This window comes from Mirounga angustirostris, unplaced genomic scaffold (genome assembly GCF_029215605.1).
Source record: "Mirounga angustirostris isolate CCGP_5_RB_7025 unplaced genomic scaffold, mMirAng1.0.hap1 SCAF_12, whole genome shotgun sequence".
NCBI lineage: Eukaryota > Metazoa > Chordata > Mammalia > Carnivora > Phocidae > Mirounga > Mirounga angustirostris.
This window is the reverse complement of record NW_026991720.1, coordinates 101165130-101184764: the sequence shown is the minus strand read 5'-3', so window position 1 is coordinate 101184764 and position 19635 is coordinate 101165130. Positions and strand designations below refer to the sequence as shown.

At 51.1% G+C, this 19635-nt stretch overlaps 1 protein-coding gene across 15 annotated transcripts in view; it reads right to left on the bottom strand.

Moving 5' to 3' along the window:
- Nucleotides 1–19635, bottom strand: part of GRB10 (growth factor receptor bound protein 10) — a 175126-nt gene that overhangs the window by 66002 nt on the left and 89489 nt on the right. For 9 of the 15 annotated variants that reach the window (XR_010406626.1, XM_064575463.1, XM_064575466.1 and 6 more), the window contains one exon: nt 12602–12715. The exons of the other annotated variants lie outside the window; for them this stretch is intronic. Coding sequence is in view for 7 of the 9 variants with exons in the window: in XM_064575463.1 (XP_064431533.1) it covers nt 12602–12715 (114 nt within the window). In the remaining 2 variants the exon portion in view is untranslated. The remainder of the gene's footprint in view (nt 1–12601; nt 12716–19635) is intronic. 15 annotated transcript variants of the gene reach the window in all.

Sequence of the window (19635 nt, the reverse complement as noted above, 5' to 3'; positions counted from 1 at the left end):
CACACAGTGGGGAGGGGTAGGGAGAGTATTAAGCAGACCCTGCTGAGCACAGAGCTGGATGTGGGGCTTGCTCTCGAGGCCCTGAGATCATGAGCTGAGCGGAAACCGAAGTCAGATGCTTACCTGCCTGTATGTACCACCCAGGCTCCCCTCTGTGACGTATTCTTTAGACGAGAGTAACATTTAAATCAGTAGACTCTGAGTAAGACAGACTGCCCTCCATAATGTGGGTGGGCCTCATCCGATCAGTTGAAGGCATTTAAGAAAAAAAAAGGCTACAGTCCCCAAGGAGGGAACAATTCCACCTCCAGACCTGAACTGCAACTCCTCCCTGGGTCCCCAGCCTGCTGGCTCCCCTGCAGATGTTGGACTTGCATCTGCACAGTCATGTGAGCAAGTTCCTTAAAACGCCCCCCCCCAGCCCCGTATACCCACAAACGCACATCCCGTTGGTTCAGTTTCTCTGGAGAATCCTGACTATACACCGTGGAGGGTACAAGCCAGCACACTCGGAGATGTGGGAGCGGCTGGGGCCCGGGGCAGAGACAGAGCCTGGGGCTCCGAGCAGCCCGGCGGGGCTCGGCTCGCAAGCCCCCTAGGGCCAGGCCGTGGTCTGGCCGGGAGCTCCGTAAAGCACAGTCCCTACAATCGCGTGCTGAAGCTACTCTGAGTTAGTTTCTCTTATTTGTAACCCACTGCAACCCAACAGCACTGTCCCCTCTGTGCATTTTCAGCTCTGTCACTTTTCACAACATGGCAACCGTGAACGAGACCCGCCCTACCGGAGCGCTTTGCAAGTCAAGTCACCCACAGGCCCACCTGCTCCTGTACGGGACACCCACTCAGCACGACGGGCTCGGGGCCCGAGACAGCTCGACCCTCGCCAAGCCAGGGCCCCAAGCCCCTACCGGCAAGAAGGCAGAGCAGAGCAGTCACCCGCCAAGAGCCCTGCTCTTGCTATGGGCTCCACACCCAGGACACGAGGCTCCGCTTTCTACTTCTCGGCCCACAACCCCGACACAGGGTCCGCAATGGAGCTGCCCGCAGCGGGGTGACAGGAGGAGGCTGGTCATCACCCCGCTCTGTAACAGAGCCTGGCATATGGTAAGCACGGGGTAGATGTTACTCAGTACACCCCCTGCACTGATACCTACAACAGAATATAAACCGGGGACCACTAACTGGCTTAACAGCTGAGGAACAGACCTGCGGGGGTCCAGCACCTTGCCCACGATACACACAAGCGCGAAACAGCGAACCTCGAATCTGAAAACAATCTGCAGCCACCAGTTTGACCTCACCAGGTGTGTGCTCAATGCACGAGCTCACAGACATTTTCGGAACTTGCTCTCCCTGCCTCTCCCACTCTCCACACACACGGCCTGGATGCCTTTGCTTCGGCTTCCCCGCCTCATGAGGCAAAAGGGCCCAAGAAGACAGAGCAAAGCAAAACAGCGACAAAAACCTGCCTGAGGAAGGATGCCTGGCATGGATGCCAAAGGGGCGGAGGGTCTGGGGGTGCAGGTGGCCCCACGGCTACAGCCAGGGAGGGCGTGCGGTCGGCTGGGGGTGGGGTGGGGGTGGAGAACAGCTGTGGGAAGGTTGAGGCAGGAGCAGAAAAGCCATGGACCCCCGGCTTCTTGACCCTCCAGGCAACGATGCCAGGGCGGGTCTGAGAGAGGCCTGGACACGGGACGTTATACCCAGTGGGCTTCAGATGGATCCCACTGGGTCCTGCAGACAGATGGACCAACAAGAGAGGAGCCGATGCTTCTGAAATGGCAGGCACCAAGACCAGTGAGGGTTGTCTAAGTGGAGTACACGGGGGCGGGAGGCGTGGACATGGACCCACCTCCCGACTTGAAACCTGTGAGCAGGGCCCCGCATGTCTCCGGGCCTGTGTGGGAGGAGGAAAGATGTTGCCTAGATTGGGTTATAAAGAGTCAAAGATTAATCCCGTGGCCAGACAGTAAAAGGATCAAAGTGCTGAATTAATAATTCATAATTACCATGTGATCAATAACTAATCTATCACAAAGGACAACACCAGAGTCAGCAGGCAGAAGTCTTGCTCAGAGTTCAGGGGCAGGGAGGTGAGTGGGCCGAGTGGGGCTCACAGAAAATCCGGACCCCCGGAGGGAGAGGTACACACACACCGCTGTCCTCTTGTTTCCTGTCCCCATCTGCAAACTGAGGAAGCAACACTCAGCAGGGACACTCACAAGTCTGGGGCTTCAGGAAAGTTCTAGAATGTGTCCTACACTCCTATTTAGCTGCCCATAACAGTTGCCTGATTTGAGCTCTGTAAGACAATTAAGTCTATGTTGCCCTCACTCATCCCGTGAACAACCCAGTATTTCTCCCAATGGACCATTTAAGTCAGTATGGGGTGAAGGCCAGAACTCACGGCAGTTCCCGAGTCAGCCTCGGGTCCATGCCAGCTGGGGCGAGATGCCATGGGCAGGCTGGCCGAGGGGCACCACAGCCCAGTGGGGTTTCACCCAGCTGCCGCTCACACGTCCTCAAAACCAGGAGAAAACCCAGCAGAAGACACTGGCCACCCCCTGACAAACAGGCTCACTCTCGGACAGATTTCTTCTCAGACCATGCCATGTGTGGGCCCTCCAGGTGGGTTTTCACTGGAGCTTTATCTTTTCCCTACAGAATCCCCTGGTGGTGTCCACAGATGCGGCCTGTGGTGTCTTCCGTCCTGCCCTTCCTCTCCTTCTTGGGGCCGGCCAGGTCACTCCCACCTGGGTCACCCTGTCTGCAGTCAGGCCACTGTGCTTTCGGGAATGGGAAGTAACTCTGACATTACTGAGAGTCCGTATTGAGAGTCTGACGGTGAAGTATAAAGACCCCAGATGATAAATGCAATGTGCGTCCTCAACATGCTTTCACCCCCTTCTGAAAGGAATGAATCAGTCAGGATTTTCCTTAAACTCTGTTAAACTCTAGTAAGGACTAATAATGGGATCTTCCAAGCAGGGGTCTTAAAGGACTGATTCCAAGGAAGACATTTATCCATCACGGTCTTTTTTTTTTAAGATTTTATTTATTTGTCAGAAAGAGAGAGCACAAGTAGGGGGAGCAGGAGGCAGAGGGAGAAGCAGACTCCCCGCGGAGCAGGGAGCCCGATGTGGGGCTCGATCCCGGGACCCTGGGATCATGACCTGAGCCGAAGTGAGATGCTTAATCTACTAAGCCACCCACGCGTCCCTCTCCATCACATTCTTTTAAAATGTACTACACTGGGGTGCCTGGGTGGCTCAGTCAGTTAAGCGTCCTACTCTTGATTTCGGCTCAGGTCATGATCTCGGGGTCCTGAGATGGAGCCCCGCATCAGGCTCCTGGCTCAGCGGGAGTCTGCTTCTCCCCTCTCTCTGCCTCTCTCTCAAATAAATACATGAAATCTTAAAAAAAAAAAAAAAATAGTACTGCACTATGATATTACGGAAGTCACCAAGACATTACTGAGGTGACTGTCAGTTCTTGCAGAAATGCTTGGAATGGCTCGCATCCTGTGCATCCCGCCGGGTGCGGACAGCTCCGCGCCTCCCCTGCGTGGATCGCCACCCACCCGTGAGAGCCCTTCTGCGGAGAAGCAAACACAGCGGGCGCGAACGAGGCAGATGCTTCTGGAAATGGGTGCTACGACGACGTGTCTGCTCAGTACAGACTTGATGCCAAAATATTTCCCGTGAGACTGTACCCCTGGAAGATGCACGGAGGGGGAAGGGAAAACAATTTCACGTACACGGTTTCACGTCACACGGGCTCAGGAGGACGCATCTGCAAATCCAGTTATTAACAGTTATTTCGCTTTCCTCAAATAACCCAAGTCCCACACTGATGCTGACTCTTGTCCCAAATATTTGGTTAGCTCATCTGATCTCAAACTCACATGTGCCCCTGGCCTCACTTCCTCAAGCAAATAGAAGCTGCTTCACTTCTAAAATAGACCTAAAAGTGAAACAAGCTCGCGTTTGGCTCCTCGATGATTCGGGGTGAATATCTTCCATAAGCCAAGCCAGGAGGCAGCCGGGCGCTCACTGGTGGACCGCGGGCGCGGAGAAGAGCGTGAGTTAGAGGCGAGGCTCCCACTTCTGGCCCGCCTGGCCCCCCTCACTGCACCCTGCTGGGCCCTCCGCACCACACGGTGTCCTCTCGAACAGACAGGAAAGAGGACACTGACTCTGCCTCAGAGAAACGCTACTTGCCCGATGTGCTCAGGATACATGTATGGACTGTCTGTTCTTCCCAGACCCACGTGAGCACCTGTTACCAAACACCGTCTGCCTGCCTCCTCCCATCTTCATACAGAAGGGACACTCCTGACGAGATGGGGCCCAGTAGCCTTGCTTAAGATGCTAAAACCCCAGACAGTAATAGATTATTAAGAGCAGGAAAAAAAAAAAGGAAAAGGTCAATGGCACTGGTGAAGTTGGGACAGAATAGAAAATAGTTATCTTGGCCTTCTTTATGATCCTGGCACACAGTGCCTAAGATCCTTATAATGTCCTAAGCTCTAAGAGCAACGCGAGCATCTTTTGTTCTACTATTTGGTCTTTTTTGGTTCCTGAAATAGCTCCGGAGCTTTCATAAAGGTGAAAGGATCATCTTCTGTGATATATAACATTCTGTTATTCATTACAAGCCCTTTTCTTTCTTTCTTTTTTTTTTTCTCCTAAGATTTTATTTGACAGAGAGAGAGTGCGCACAAGCGGGGGGAGCGGCAGAGGGATTGGGAGAAGCAGACTCCCCGCTGAGCAGGGAGCCCAAAGTGGGGCTCGATCCCTGAGATCATGACCTGAGCCAAAGGCAGACACTTCACCGACTGAGCCACCCAGGCGCCCCTACAAGTCCCTCTCAACCACACCTGAGTTTGTATTAATCAGGTGCTTTGGGGGAAGCCACCAGATAACCATGGGATGTGGGCTGGTTGCCAGGGGGACCAACAGTGGGACTAGAGAGTTGGGAGGCTCAGCCCCACTCCCCGACCTCAGGGAAGAGGAGACAGGGGCTGGAGGTCGAGTTAATCACCAGTGGCCAGTGACGTAAGCCATCATGCCTATGTAGTGGAGCACGTATATAAAAAATGCTAACCCCCAGGGTTTGGAGAGCCTCTGGGTAGGTCAACACATAGAGGCGCTGGGAAGGTGGTGTGCCGGACACGGAAGCCCTGAACGCCGTCCCCATACCTCGCCCCATGCCTCTCTGCCGCCTGACTGTTCCTGAGCTGCATCCTTTATAATAAACGAGTACTCTAACTAGTGAACTCTGAGTTCTGCGGACTGCCCTAGTAACTGAACCAAGCAGGTCGTGTCAGAATGAAAAGGCATCGTAGGACACGCCCAGCTGGTGTCAGAGAATGCTTGATGTGGAAAGAAAGCCCGCACGTCTGGGGTGCAGAAGTGCTGGGTCAGCACGGAGAGGAAAAGGGAAGCTCTCAGTGCTATAGCCAAAAAGTCCCGAACACATGCGGAAAGGTCAACGTTCTTACACCTTTCTATCTGGACAGGAACAAGAGGTCCAGCCTGCAACGGAGCTTTCAACCTAAACCACGCTCACCTGGCAAACTATGTTTGTCGACCTCTAAGCCATTTAAACCTCGTGCAGACAGAACTCAACATTCGACTGACATACCTTCGGCACACCAATTACTCTTCTCCTTTCACAGAATCCAGCCACAAGGATTTAATTTTTAATCGGTACTGTTAGGCTGAAGTAAGCAGAGTAAGAAAATCAGGTGTTACACTGGAGTTAGAGTATGCCCTACTCGTATTCTTGATAGTTAGATACTCAGAAAACCGAACAGATCACCTGACCACCCCTCCAAGTACACGGGCAACTTTCCAATCCTGTCATCTGAAAAAATACATCCAACAAAGCTTTATCGTAATGGCTACTACAGGCAGGCAGGATCTGAAACACGAAATAAAATCCCTGGAAGGATCCGTCTGGCATATACATATAAATACACACACAGCTTCGGCCATATGCTCACATCTCCTGACCTTTCCGCGCGTCTATAAGAGAAACTTCATTTTCCAACCTTTGTGGGAAATAGCGCTCTCCACTCCACCCGCCCTCCCCCAGACAATCGCAACTGACACGGTCAGTGTCTATGAATTGTGAAAGTACGTATCAAACAAGCTGATTATTTCAACAACTGGAAGAATCTGTGTGTGTGTGTGTATGTGTGTGTGTTGCATTACAACCATGTATGTGTCCTCGAAAAGGAGCCCCGCCTACACTTTTTGCGGCTGCTGGGCTCTGGTCAGCACTTAGCGGGTCTATGCAGACTCGCAAGCCCGCAAACCCAATCCCAGGCCCAAAGCATGTTCCTTCCCTGAATGCACCCGGGTTAGGCTCGGATGGAGAAAAGTCAGTATCACAGGAGAGAGCTGCTGAAACTGTAAGTTCCTCGCAGAAGGAGGGAGGATTCCTAAAATCCCCAAACCCTGACACCAGAAACTAGTCCGTGACCGAACGACTGCCAGATTTATTAGCCCACACACCACCGGCCAGGAAGGACTCGAAAGACTGGCTGGGTGGCCAACGTATTCAAGTTCACGGGCTCTTCCGAACCTTCCGAGCCAAAAAGTCCCGAACACTGGAAAGACGTTATGCACTCGCAGCCCGCCTCGCCGCACCCTGCTCCCTGTCCTTCCCACTATGCAAGCCGCAGCTTTGAACCCAGTGAACCGCTGTGCGCTGGTCTTCCTGCTCCTGAGCACAGTCCTCAGGCCCCCCGAGCACAGTGGTGTCAGGGAAGATCCTAAACGATCTGCAGACTCTGCGGCCTGGGTCACAGAGCTCGAGCACACCCACACAACTTCTCCTCGCTATCCCGTGGAAAGCTGAAGAACTCCAAAGGGTCTCAGAAATTAAGAGGCGGCAACTTCGCACCTCACGGCTAGGCAAAGCGAGGCCCAAAGCAGTGGTAATTCAGTGTGCATGCCACATGGTGGCCGGGTGGCCCGACGTCTGAGCTGTGTGTCCACATGCAAATTAGTGGTTATCACCACTAAGGACCGCGATCATCAAGTGCTTATCACGTGCCCCTCCACTTCACATCACTGACTAATCTGTAAGGTAATGACAGGTACGATAACACTGACTTAGCAGTGAGACAAGCTGATGTTCAATGGGGTCAAGGTCCCACAGCTACTGGTGAAAACGCCCAATGAGAACGCAGATCCCTTTCTTTCAGGAGGGTCAAAGTGCTTCTGTGACAAGAACACCCTCGGCCATGCCAGCCTGCCGTGATGGTCATGTGTCTGGCAGTCCTCCAGCCCAGGCCACCCCCCACGGCGCTGGCATGCCCGCTCACACGCAGCTTCCTCCATGACCGGGGCCGAGGGGACAGTGTGGACACCACTCCTGGTGGCCAGCACAGGGGCGGGCCCCTGGGGGCCGATGCGGAATGGGGCCCAGGGCAGCCAGCAGGGACAGGCGTCTAGCTGGGGAGAGGAGTCAAGGAAGGGTTGCTTCCAGAAGAGAGATATTCCAACAACAAGATGGGTGTCCGGACCTAGTCAGGAGGCAAAACAAGAACTGGGACATCTCTAGGCCACGGAGGCTGGGGGGCGATGCGGGGACCCCGGGGGCCGGCTTCCCAGGTGACTCACTGGGTAACCCCAGGAAGACCGGCTTGGGAAGGTCCAGCACCAGGCTGCTCGTTTCCTAAGTTGCACTAACCACGGACCCCACTTCCTAACAGACAGTAGGTCTCGGTACAAATACGTATGCTTCTCCACCCATCCTGCGGACCACGCGATGGGGAGCCATCCCCACCCACCGGTATTCATCTTGTGATAAGGTGTGCATCTTACGACGGCTCGTGCAAAGCTCCACCACAAGTGGACAGAACATGCAGAAACACAGTGAGCCCACGATTCCTTCTAGCTGTGCCAACAGCTCCTCCCACACCTCCCCAGAGCAGCTCGTGGCCAGGGCTAGAAGGGGCCCAGGATGCTGACAGTAACGGCTGCCAGGGAGGGAGGCTGGGCCATGTCTCCCCGGCCTGACCGATTCCTCCTCCTCACCACCAGGGCCATGGGACGGCCGGAATACTGCAATCCTCCGGGGGGTGGGGGGGCGGGGAGGAGGGTAAACCACAAAGTCCAGGGCAGATCCCCAAACTGAGGGCAGATAGATAGCCCGGCGGCCAGAAGGCACTGCTTCTACCACCAAAGCAAACAAGCAAAAGAAGTTAAGATAATGATTAATCGCTATCACTGGACTTTGATTCCAGTGAGATTCAGCTGTTTAATCCATGCTTTAGAGAAGTGTCAAATGACTCTATTCCTCCCCTCCGCAACGCCGCCCAAAAGGGGGGAAGCCACTCATTTCGTTCCGTGACTCCGTTCGCAGAAATTCTAGAACTGGAACCGATGACCGGTGAAGACCACCTAGAAAGAGAAAGTCTACAAACTTCCCTTCTGTCTTCGACTGTGGCCTGCCTCACGGTCACAAGGAAGCGCCCAGAAAGCACCCAAGACTGTGGTGTTCCGTACGTGGGAATATACAACACAAGAAAAGAATTTTCCACTCCAGAGAAGTCACAGCCCGCCCTGCAAGGACCAAGGACCTCAGCTACACGTTACAGAAAAAAGCACAGACTCAGTAGTGCAATCTCTATTTGTACTATTAGAAGACAATTGGGGGGCGGGAAGCGGAGAACAGAAACATGCCCACAAAATATCACTCAAAAAAGACAGAATTAATTGCATCTTTGTCTTTCGTGATTTACCGTGTTTCTTCTCCAGACTTCTGGTCCGGACCCCTAATTCTTCCATTACATCATAAAGCAGGGAGACGCTGGGCGCAAGAAACTATGTAAACAGCCAGTCATTCTGGAAGGTTCTCACTTGCCATCAATCCTAAAAATATTAGTCCAAGAACACTGGACTTGAAGAGGAAAAATCCAGGTCACAGTCCCAAAGTCCACCCATTCGCTAACACTGCCCTTTCAAAAAAGGCAAATTTTTAAAGGCAAATTAGACACCGGGGAGTCTCTATTACCCCGTTCAACATTAACACTCTGTTTCCGTGATTTTAACTCTTAAAGTGTAAAATCCATTCATTCGACAAACAGGTACCGAGCACCAACTACATATCTGTCATTGTTCCAGGTACTGGAAATGCAGACGTTAACAAAAGAGACAGGAGTCCCCGCCACCTGAATGTAACCACATCTTTCCAACCCGCTTTGGGAAAGGATTTCCCTCGGAAACAAAGTAGCAGGGGAGGAGATGACATTTTACTACCTCTGGCAGAATGAGTCCCTCCACAGGAGATGCTGAACCTGCTCCCGAGCAGTGGCAAGTGAGGGAGGGACCAGCAGAGGTGACATCGTGAAGAAAGCAAGCGCAAGCTCCTTACAGGAAGGGGTGACCTCCAGCCAAGAGGAGGGAATCCCGCCCAGGACTGAACATCTTGCAAGAGAGGACAGGGACAGGCGTGGGGTGACAGCAAGCAGCATGGAGCGCGGTCTGTGTCGTCGGACGAAGAGAACCTTGGCAGAGCTGACGGAGTGGCCAAACCAGAAAAGCGTCCCAGAGGCCAGACACGTTCCTCATGTGGTTCTGCTCACTCTTGGCAGAAGAGGAGAATTTTAAAACGAGATCTCTGTTTACAGGCAAGACCGTCATCTAGAGGGCATTCAGCTCTAAGAAGCGCCTAATTTCCAAGGCCTCGGGATGGGGAAAGTCATTCCAGGAGAACGTACTGGGCGATTCCAAGAAATGGCACAGCTCCCAGAACTGAAATGCCCAGGAGAGAGGGGCTGGCTTTCCAGGATGTGGGGGGAAATGGGGTTTCGCCGGAAAGATGGGACGCTCCGCATGAAGCAGGCGGGCTCTGCGAATCTGGAGGCGTCCCCCTTGAACCCGATAAGCGAGGAGCGGGAGCACCCGGGCGGCTTTGGTTTGTGAAAATAGCCTCCTGAGACTCACCCGGATTCATTCTGAATCCAGTTCTTTGGAGTTGGGTCAGGGAAGGAACGGAGGGAGGTCCTAACCGAGGGCTTATTATTCTTTTTGAAAACTATTTTTCAATGGAGAGAAGTGAAGCGGTATGTTCTGATGAATGCCCCAGGACAAAAAGGGATGCTTGCAGGCTGGGCACGCGAAGGAGGGGAGGCCATGGGTCTGATTTCTATTCTCTCTGTTGATGATGATGATGATGTTGATGAACAACAGCTCCCACTTCCTGAGCACCCAGAAAGCGCCAGGTCCTGGGCCAGGTCCCTCCACAGCCCAAGCTGTTTCTCCTCCTCTTGCCAAACCAGACAAGTAGGTATTTTCACAGATTTCAGCTGGAGATACTGAGGCAGAGCATCTCAGCTCCCCAGACGTAGGGTGCAGAGTCCGATCCAGGTCTGTCCACCTCCGAAGCTGGACATGTTGCCTCCTTCTTACATTTTAATTTTCTTTTTTTTTTTCCCTCACTAAACTTGAGTTTCTAGAAGACTGGAACTTCATGTTCTTTCACTTTGGCTTCACTAACTCCACACCTGGCACATAATAGGTGCTTAGTAAATTGGCACTGAATACCTTAACAATGGAGTCAGCAGCCTGCATAAATCCAGCTGTCGAATTTTCTAGAAAGTCAGCCAGGTAGCCTTCCCAAACCCTCTGGTGGCTGTTCCTTGGAAAAAGGCCCACCAGGCAGGTGACACACAGGCCACCAGGTGGATAAATGCCAGACTAATTCCAACAAGGGAGGACACGTGTCCAGGCATGGGGACCGTGCAGGAAGCGTTACCCAGCAGGCCAGAGCCATGCCTGTGTGAGTCTGCCTGACCCTGTCAGGCCTACCAGGTCATCCCTGAGGTCACAGGATGCAATTCTGTCCCCAACCAGGAAGTATACTTGGGGCATCCCTGCCGTGAGAAATCTCTCTCCCTCTGAAAGCACACTCTTCCTCCATGCCAGAGTCTTTCTGGCTTCCCTGGCCCACCATGGATGCAGCTGAGCTTCCCAGGAGAAGACACGGCTTCATACATCCTAAGTCCCCCCCCTCGCTCCACATGGCGTTGCCCACAGAAACACTGAACGGGAGGAGTGGGGCTTGGTGGGCAGCTGGGCTCTGCACTGGGAAGAGCTCTATTTCCAGAGGGAAGATGAGAAGTAGGGTATGCTTCTCAAGTCATGGACCCCCTGCTCGCATCTCCAGGGAGCACTTAGCCCTTGACAGAGCCTGATTCAGTATCCCCTTGAACAAACTTTCCTTGTCTGCTATGTCCACTGCCCTGCGGGCTGGTCAAAGAGTAATTCGGAGAGACAGAGTGTGCAGGGGGCGGGGGGAGGGGGCGTGATACAAGAACATTCGCTGGGATCGCTTACACAATCCTTACACCACAGCCATGAGCTGCATGCTATCACGCCCATTCCACAGATTAGAAAACCGAGGCTCAGAGAGGTGAAAATACACACCCGGAGTCTCATAGCTACTGGTGGACCCTCAGTTCCTACCCTGGTGAGCCTAAAACTCCAACATTCTTTTTAGTTCCCCCCCCCCCACCACCAAAGATTAAAAACGAAAACGTGATCCCCGGTCTCAACCTAGAAAGAAATGGGAAAGACAGACACGTACTTGACAAACTAAAAAACAAAACAAAGTGTGAGTTTTCAGGAGGGAAAAAAAAGAAAAAAAAAAAAAAAACCGCAAGAGAAGATCCAAGGGGAAGCAACTTATTCAACGGGCAGCGGGGGGCATCCAGGAAGGAGGTGACAGCATGGGGGTCAGTGCACGTCACCTACAGCGACGGAAGGACCCCAAGGTGTCTGGACAAACAGAATGGTGTGCCCACGCTGTGTTCAGAATAAAAACAGCGGCTTCACAGAGAATGGGCAGAGGGCACAGTCAGTGGGGAATATGATTCGGTGTCCGGCATTATTTTTATAAAATACATCCACGGTGATGGAAGGACCATCAGCCTGTGCCCCCATCTCCTCCGGTCCGTGCGCCCATCAGAACCAAATGCAGAATTGGTGGGTGTCGCTTACCACTCCCTGGCATGTTCCGTGGGAAGCGGTGCACGGCGCCGGGAGCCACCGGGCAGGCTCCTAGCCGCCCCGCTGGCACCCAACTATTTACCCCACTGAAACGTCAGCTCATCGGGAGGATCCCAGAGAGGTTTAGCCAGATGTGTGCGTACAGTGCCCGCCCGCAGGTAAGAACCAGGAGTCTGGAGAACCTGCTCAGAGATGGGAGCAATTCACGGCGGGGCGTATCTAACATCAGCCGTGGCAAGAGAAGCAACAGAGGCAAACTTGTTAATGGACTTCTGAAGGCAGCAGGGACGGTGGCTCGCTTTCCTTATGAAAACCTCCAGCTTGAGATCTGCCTTCGGGGATAGGGTTTAGCATCGTAAAAGAAAAATAACTCATTCTAAAAAATATTCACCTGCAAGGGCTGGTTAACTGAGGGTTAAAAAAAAAACAAGTTAATTTAGGTAAGTCGTAATATAATGGGGAAAAGCATATTAGACTTTAGGAGAGAGCGTGTTGTGGTTCTCTACCTAAGGGAGACCTAAGGATACTCTTTCATCACTGATCTTAATACTGAATTATATCTAAGTTGTACCCACCGCTTCCAAAAATGGATTGATACTTCTTTGGATGGACGCAAAGGTCCGTGTGTTCTATGGCCAATAAATTAAAACCTCGCTGTGCACTGCTGTGTCCCCTGGGACTGGCATGGCCTAGAAAAGCAACAGATATACATCGAATGAATGTAAGAAACAGGAAAAGTGAGGAGCAAAAGTAAGAAAAGCCAACAGGCTGGAGGAACACAGGACTCATGGGGATAAAGCCCTCTACGAGCGGTGAGCATCCTGACAGCAAAGGAAACGTGAAACATTAATGGGGTCCAATGATCCGCTAAAAGGGAACAGGCCAGCATGGCATGAGCCGTCCGAGCATCAGGAAAGTGAGCCGTAAGAGCTGAGACCCGGGGATCACAGAGGGTGACGTGGAGTGTTTCCGTGCCAACGGGGAACTGGGAACAGGGAGGTCCGAGGTTCGCCTGACTCTGGGAAAGATGGAGCGAGCAGGTGCCTCAATGGCTTTTTGTTCTGTCTTCCTCATGCAGACAGATACTCTTCCGAGTGCAAAGGATGGAGCGGGCACAGGTCCAGGATAGGGGAGGAGGCTGCAGGGGGTCCAACCTATTTGGCTGCTTCTGAGGACAAGGAAAACTCAGCATCTACCTCAAAAATCTCATTTTGATGCACTGAAAACTCTAAGGAGTCGGAAGGACAGGAAGGCACAAGCAGACCCTGGAGGACGGGGGGTAACTCCAGAGGCCAAGGGGGTCGGAGCCCACCGGCTGGGGCCAAACTGGGCTCTGCCACTCCGCAGGGGGTGATCTGGGTGACTCTTCTGACCCCTGGGCCTCAGTTTCCTCCCCCTGCAAATACAGGATAACGAGAGTGCCCACCGCATAGCACAGTTAGTTGGATTCACTGGTTAACAGGTGAAGAACCTGTTTTTGTAACAGGGAAGTCACCTAAACAGGTACGAAACAGAGGACATAGGCAAGAAACCATGGCCTCCCTTTCTGAAGGTCTGTGATATTGTCATTTGAATGGATACTGCAGAAGCAGCATTAATCACGTGGGCAAACACGATACTTAGATGTGGCCTGAATGCATTTCGTTTTCCAAAAGGCAAAAAGATGTCACTCTGTGGGAGAACGATTATGGATGGTTTTCCTCCTAGTTTTTTGCCATCTCAGCCCTAAGAAAAGGTGTTTAGGCATGGCGGGAGGGTGAAGGAAATCAAAATCATACTCAACGTCGGCTTCAATATCCCACCAGAGGCCAATATTCGTTACTATTCAGGATTCTGTTGAACACATGAGAAAAAGGACTTTATCTTTAGGGGACAGCATCATTTCCCTATGAGGGCAGGATGCTAAGAAAGTAAGAGTTATTTTGATGTGTGCATGCGCGTGTGTGCATGTGTAAAGCAGGTAAAATGTTGATGATGTTCTCATGGATAATATAGTAAAAGATGGACATCCAATGAACTATGACAGGAGCTGGGTCCAAAAGCTACAATCGACAGGAGTCTTGCCAGCTAACTTTCTGGTTTCGTCCTCTCTCATCCCACCTCAAATGCCCCTGACACCCCTTAAATGGCACCATGGGAAGGGAAGGTCTTTGGTCACCTGGAATTACCAGAGCCTCCCTCCTGGAGGGTAGGGGTGGGAACTCAGGACCTTTCGGGAACCCACAAGTGCATCTATGGTATGTACATTCAGAATTCCTTAAGAAATGATCTATTAGAAACAAGTATGAGCAAGGCACCAGAGCAGAACCTTCAGCATAAGTAAGACACGGTTCTTCTACTCAAGAAACACACGATCTCAGGAGAAAGGGGGAAACGTGGTCCATAAAGTAACACTTACTCGTAACAGCTTATACAACAGGTGCATGCTACAAGAGTCCCCTAAATTACCTCCAAATTTGAAGATGCACGGACATGGCTTCGATTCCAATTTGAGCACTGAGTGACCTCTCAGTCCCTTTGGGCAAGTTACCAAACATCCCTGGCTCAGTTTCCCGATCTGCAGCTCTAACAACTCCACGGAAAACACAGAAGACACACGGGAGGTTTTAGCACGGGACTCCAAGTTATCACTGTCCTATTAGTGTTTTTCACCGTACTTATGTGAGATGGGTATTTGCTATTGGAGAATCTAAACCATAACGTGGTTCCTAAGTCGCCCACGGTCACGGGGCACCACCACTGGAAGAAACAAGAGCCAAGAAATATCTGGCCCCGAGCATGGCCACCCCCAACATCTGTGACATTGGCCAAGGCTCCCTGCAGGGGAAGATAAAAAACCCTTCATCTTCTCTACTGACCTTCTTTTCTAACTCTGGTCTCTTCCACTTGGCAAACAGATTATCCAGCCAACTGCTGGAGTCTGGTGTCTCCACGGGAGCCCTGGGTCCCTGGATGTATGACTCTGGGCGCCATGAACAATGTCTGCAATCCATCTTGGGAGGCTTCACTGTGATGCTCACACATTCCTGTCTCCAAACGGACCTCGGTCCCGAAATGAACACGCACACAAACGACCACACAGCTCAGCCTCAGTGGCAGGCAGGAAGAGCCAACAGAAACAGTTTTTGTTTTTTTTTTTTAAGATTTATTTATTTATTTGAGAGAGAGAGAGAGAGAACACGAGCAGAAGAGGATAGGCAGAGGGAGAAGCAGGCTCCCTGCTGAGCAGGGAGCCCAACATTGGGCTTGATCCCAGGACCCCGGGATCACGACCTGAGCCGAAGGCAGATGGTTAATGACTGAGCCACTCAGGTGCCCTGGTCTTTTCCATTTTAAACGAGCTGTTTCTGGGGCACCTGGGTGGCTCAGTTGGTTAAGCATCTGCCTCCTGCTCGGGTCATGATCCCAGGGTCCTGGGATCAAGTCCCACGGTCCTGGGATCAAGTCTCACATTGGGCTCCCTGCTCCACGGGGAGCCTGCTTCTCCCTCTGTCTGCCACTCCCCCGGCTTGTGCTCTCTCTCTCTGATGAATAAATAAAATCTTTAAAAAAATAAAAAACATAAAATGAGAAAAGACCAAACTTCGAGAAACCACAATCCTCTGAAACCTCACGTTATCAAAAATACGGTCAAGAGAAAGCTAAACCCAGAATGACTGTGTTACTAATTCCATCCCTAAGTATAGACCCAAAGGTCCTGAGAGCAGGGACTCCAACAGGTACCATACACCTGTGTCTCCCGCTGCACCATTCCTGGGAGCTGTGGGTGGACGCAGCCCGGTGCACACGGACAGACAGACAGACCAACACGCAATGTGTGTGCACCGCAGAGGAGGATCAGCCACAGAAGGAATGAAACTGGGATACACGCTATAACGAGGATGAACCTCGAAGACCGTGCTCAGTGAAATAAGCCAGACACAAAGAAGAAATAATATAGGATTCCATATCCGTCAAGTAACTAGAAGAGGCAAAATCACAGAGACGGTAGCATAGAGGTTACCAAGAGCTGGGGTGGGGTTGGGGATTATTGCTTCCATACATACAGACTTTCTGTTTGGGCGACACAAAAGTTTTTGAAATAGATGGTGTTAATAACTGCCCAACACCATGACTATAATGAACGCCACGGAACTGTGCACTTAACAACAGTTAAAATGATCAATTTGATGTCATGTATATTTTACCACAATAGAAACATATCTGTAAAACACTGTCAAGAGCAATTCTAGCTATTGTAAAACCACCGACTTTTAAAGGAAAACGCAACCCTTCCTGCAGGGTGTGGCTGGGAGGTGCCTGAAGCATTGTGACGACGATCACACAAAAATAAGCTGCTTACGTTGGAACAAGCTAATAAACAGGAGAGCACTAAATCCTCTCTGCCAGAGAGAAAGAACAGGTCAAGGAAAGTCACAATGAGCCTTTTGTTTGAAATACCAGGTCCCCTGCAAAGAACCAGCTAAGTTGACCTCAAACAATGGCACAAACCTTCAGGCCTCTAATCAGAGCATCCGAGGGGGCCCTGCAGATCACAGGAGGCAGAGAACAGCCCCGGACCTTTGTCAGATTCTGTCCTGTGGGCCCAGGGCATCTTGTTAAGAGGAACCCGAGCTCGAACCTGGTGTCAGATGCAAAGTGGGGAAGGGGAGGCTCGGAGAGGCAGGGAGGAGGGCCCCGCAGGGTCGGGGGGTGGGGCGGGGTTCCTGCAACCCCCAAGCCCACTCAGTCCAGACCCGGGGCTGGGGGCGCCACCGGCAGAGAAGAGCATGGTGGCATTCGGACACACTTGACAGAGGGAGGTGTGCCTTCCTAGCCCAATCCCAGACCTCGAGCCTCGGCCACCGCCTTGTCCAGCTCTGTCGCCACATTTCCCATGTGCCATGAGTGTCCGTGGTCCAAACACACACAGCATGCTTTCCCCTGCGTGCCTTCTGCCAGTTTTCCTATTTGATTGTTTCTCTTACTTAGAGGGCTTTTACGGGGCGCCTGGGTGGCTCAGTTGGTCAAGCGACTGCCTTCAGCTCAGGTCATGATCCCAGGGTCCTGGGATTGAGTCCTGCATCGGGCTCCCTGCTCTGCGGGGAGCCTGCTTCTCCCTCTCCCACTCCCCCTGCTTGTGTTCCCTCTCTCGCTGTGTCTCTCTCTGTCAAATAAATAAATAAAATCTTTAAAAAAAAAATAAAAAAATAAAAAAATAAACCAAGGCTCCTAATAGTCTGCGTGCTAAATGCCCTGCAATGATTTGTCCCAGGCCGGAGTGTGCAGGTTCGTGTTTGGAAGGCCGCTGTGCCCCTGCACAGATGTGTATCTGCCGTGTCCTCAAACACCATTTTTCCTTTACAGTGGTGCTGAGTCTTACTGAGGAAATTCTTTCTTAGCCTGAGGGCACAAGGATTCTCATGACTCATTCTGATTTGAGTAAGTTTTTAGAAAATGCTGTTTTCTACTCGTAGTGATTGAACTGGCCTGAAACTGATGATTAAGGATAGGATGGGGGCAGGGTTCCAGTTCCCCTCCCCGCACCCAGCCCCGTGGGTCCTCGCTGCTCTGCTGGGACTTCTCCGAGCTGCACCGAGTTTCCATAAATGTGTGGGGCTCTTTATAACACGTCTATTCTGGTGCTCAGGTCAACGCATCCTTGAATCATTAACACGCTTTCCTAATTGTGATGGCTCCTGGAGAAGCTTTGTTATCATTCCTTATGAGCCATCTGGGGCACGTGGCTGGCTCAGTCGGTTGAGCAGTGACTCCTGATCTCAGGGTTGTGGGTTTGAATCCCACACTGTGTCTAGCGATGACTTAAAAATAAAATCTTAAAGACAAAGTTAGGAGCCATCTGACAAATCATACCAAAACTGCAAAGTGTGGCCGCACGTGCATTAAATTTAAAGACAAATTTGATAACATGCAACATCTTTGCTAGTTAAGTCTTCTGATTCGCCATCGCGGAAGAGCGCTCCAATTGTTTATGTCTTTTTTACGTCCTTCAGCGGCAACTTACACTTGGGTGTGAGTCTGTGTTTTCACAGACATGACTAATATTATTCTGTGCGTATGGTGGATGCTCTACACTTGCGACAGGTTACGGAGGTTTCCTAAAGTTCCGGCTTAGCCAGGGTTTTGCTCTCTTCATCTGTTCTGTATTATGTGAGTGGAGAATTGTGTATATTCTCGTGGTTGCTGGTGAGATATCACTTTTCCCCCTTCCATCTTTGAATGTGTCAACGCCTTCACCATCTAACGTTGGTAAAGCATCCTTGCATGATTATAACGAACCCAACTTGGTTATAACATTTGTTTGATGTTTAATTTAAGGCAAAGGGGTAAATCTGACTACCGCTTTACACGGTTGTATGATCATGTGAAATACGCCCATATGTGGATTTCTTGTGCTGTCTCCTGCAGGGCTACAGAGAGAGCACGGTAAGATGAGTCGAGGCTCTGGTCTCTACCTCTCCCACAGCTCGTGTAAAAGGAGCAATGATTTGCTCCTTGAAGGTTTTGTGACACTCACATCTGCAAAACCCCAAACATTTTTGAGGCGATGGTACCGGATTATAGACCCCATTCTGCCACTTAATTCCTTATTAAGATTCTGTATTTTGCCAGGAGTCGAATTATTATTTTCACTTTGCTTTCCTCTTTCAACTCTTCCTCCTTATTTCTTCCGAATTCTGTACCTGAAACTTTTGAGAGCTGTGACACCACTCACAGAGCTATACATTCTGTCAGAATATTCCAGATGCATTCACTGTACAGGAGAAATAGTCTTGGTTTTCCTAGGTAATCTCTAGGTTAGTTTTTTAGGTAATCTCTAGGGATCAGGGTTTTTTTTGTGTTTTTTTTTTTTAAGACTTTATTTGTTTAGAGCAGTTTTAGAGGAGGGGATGGGGATTTCCCATATACCCAATACTCTCCTACAAGCGTGGCCTCGCCCATGATCAACTTCACTCACTAGAACGGTACTTTCTTTTTTTTTTTTTAAACAACAGATGCTGACATATCCTAACCGGCCAAAGTCCATAGCTGACCTTAGGGTTCAGTCTTGGTGTTGAATGTTCCATGGGTTTGGACAAATATATCCATCCTTATGACATCATACACAATATTGCCACCACTCTAAATCCTCCCTGCTCTGCCTAGTCATGTTTTTCCATTGCCACCCTGGCAACCACTGGTCTCGTTACTGTCTCCACGGTTTTTCCTTTTCCAGAACGTCACAGACTTGGAATCCTACTGCCTGTCGATTTTTCACACTGGCTTCTTCCACACAGGACTATGCATCCCAGCTTCCTCCCCGTCTTTCTGTGACTTGATAGCTCATTTCTTCTTAGCACTGCACTGTCTGGATGGACGAGCTTATTTATCCGTTCCTCTAATGAAGGATGTCATGGTTGCTTCCAAACTTTTTGGCAGTTACGAATAAAGCAGCCATGCACATCCCCGTGTAGGCAGGCTTCCGTGTGGACATAAGCTTTCAGCTCTTCTGGGTAACAGCGAAGGCGCGTGACTGCTGGATCGTAGGGTCAGAGTAAGCTCAGTTTTGCAAGAAACTGACAAACTGCCCTCCAAAACACCTGTGACGTTTTGCATTCCCACCGCCAGC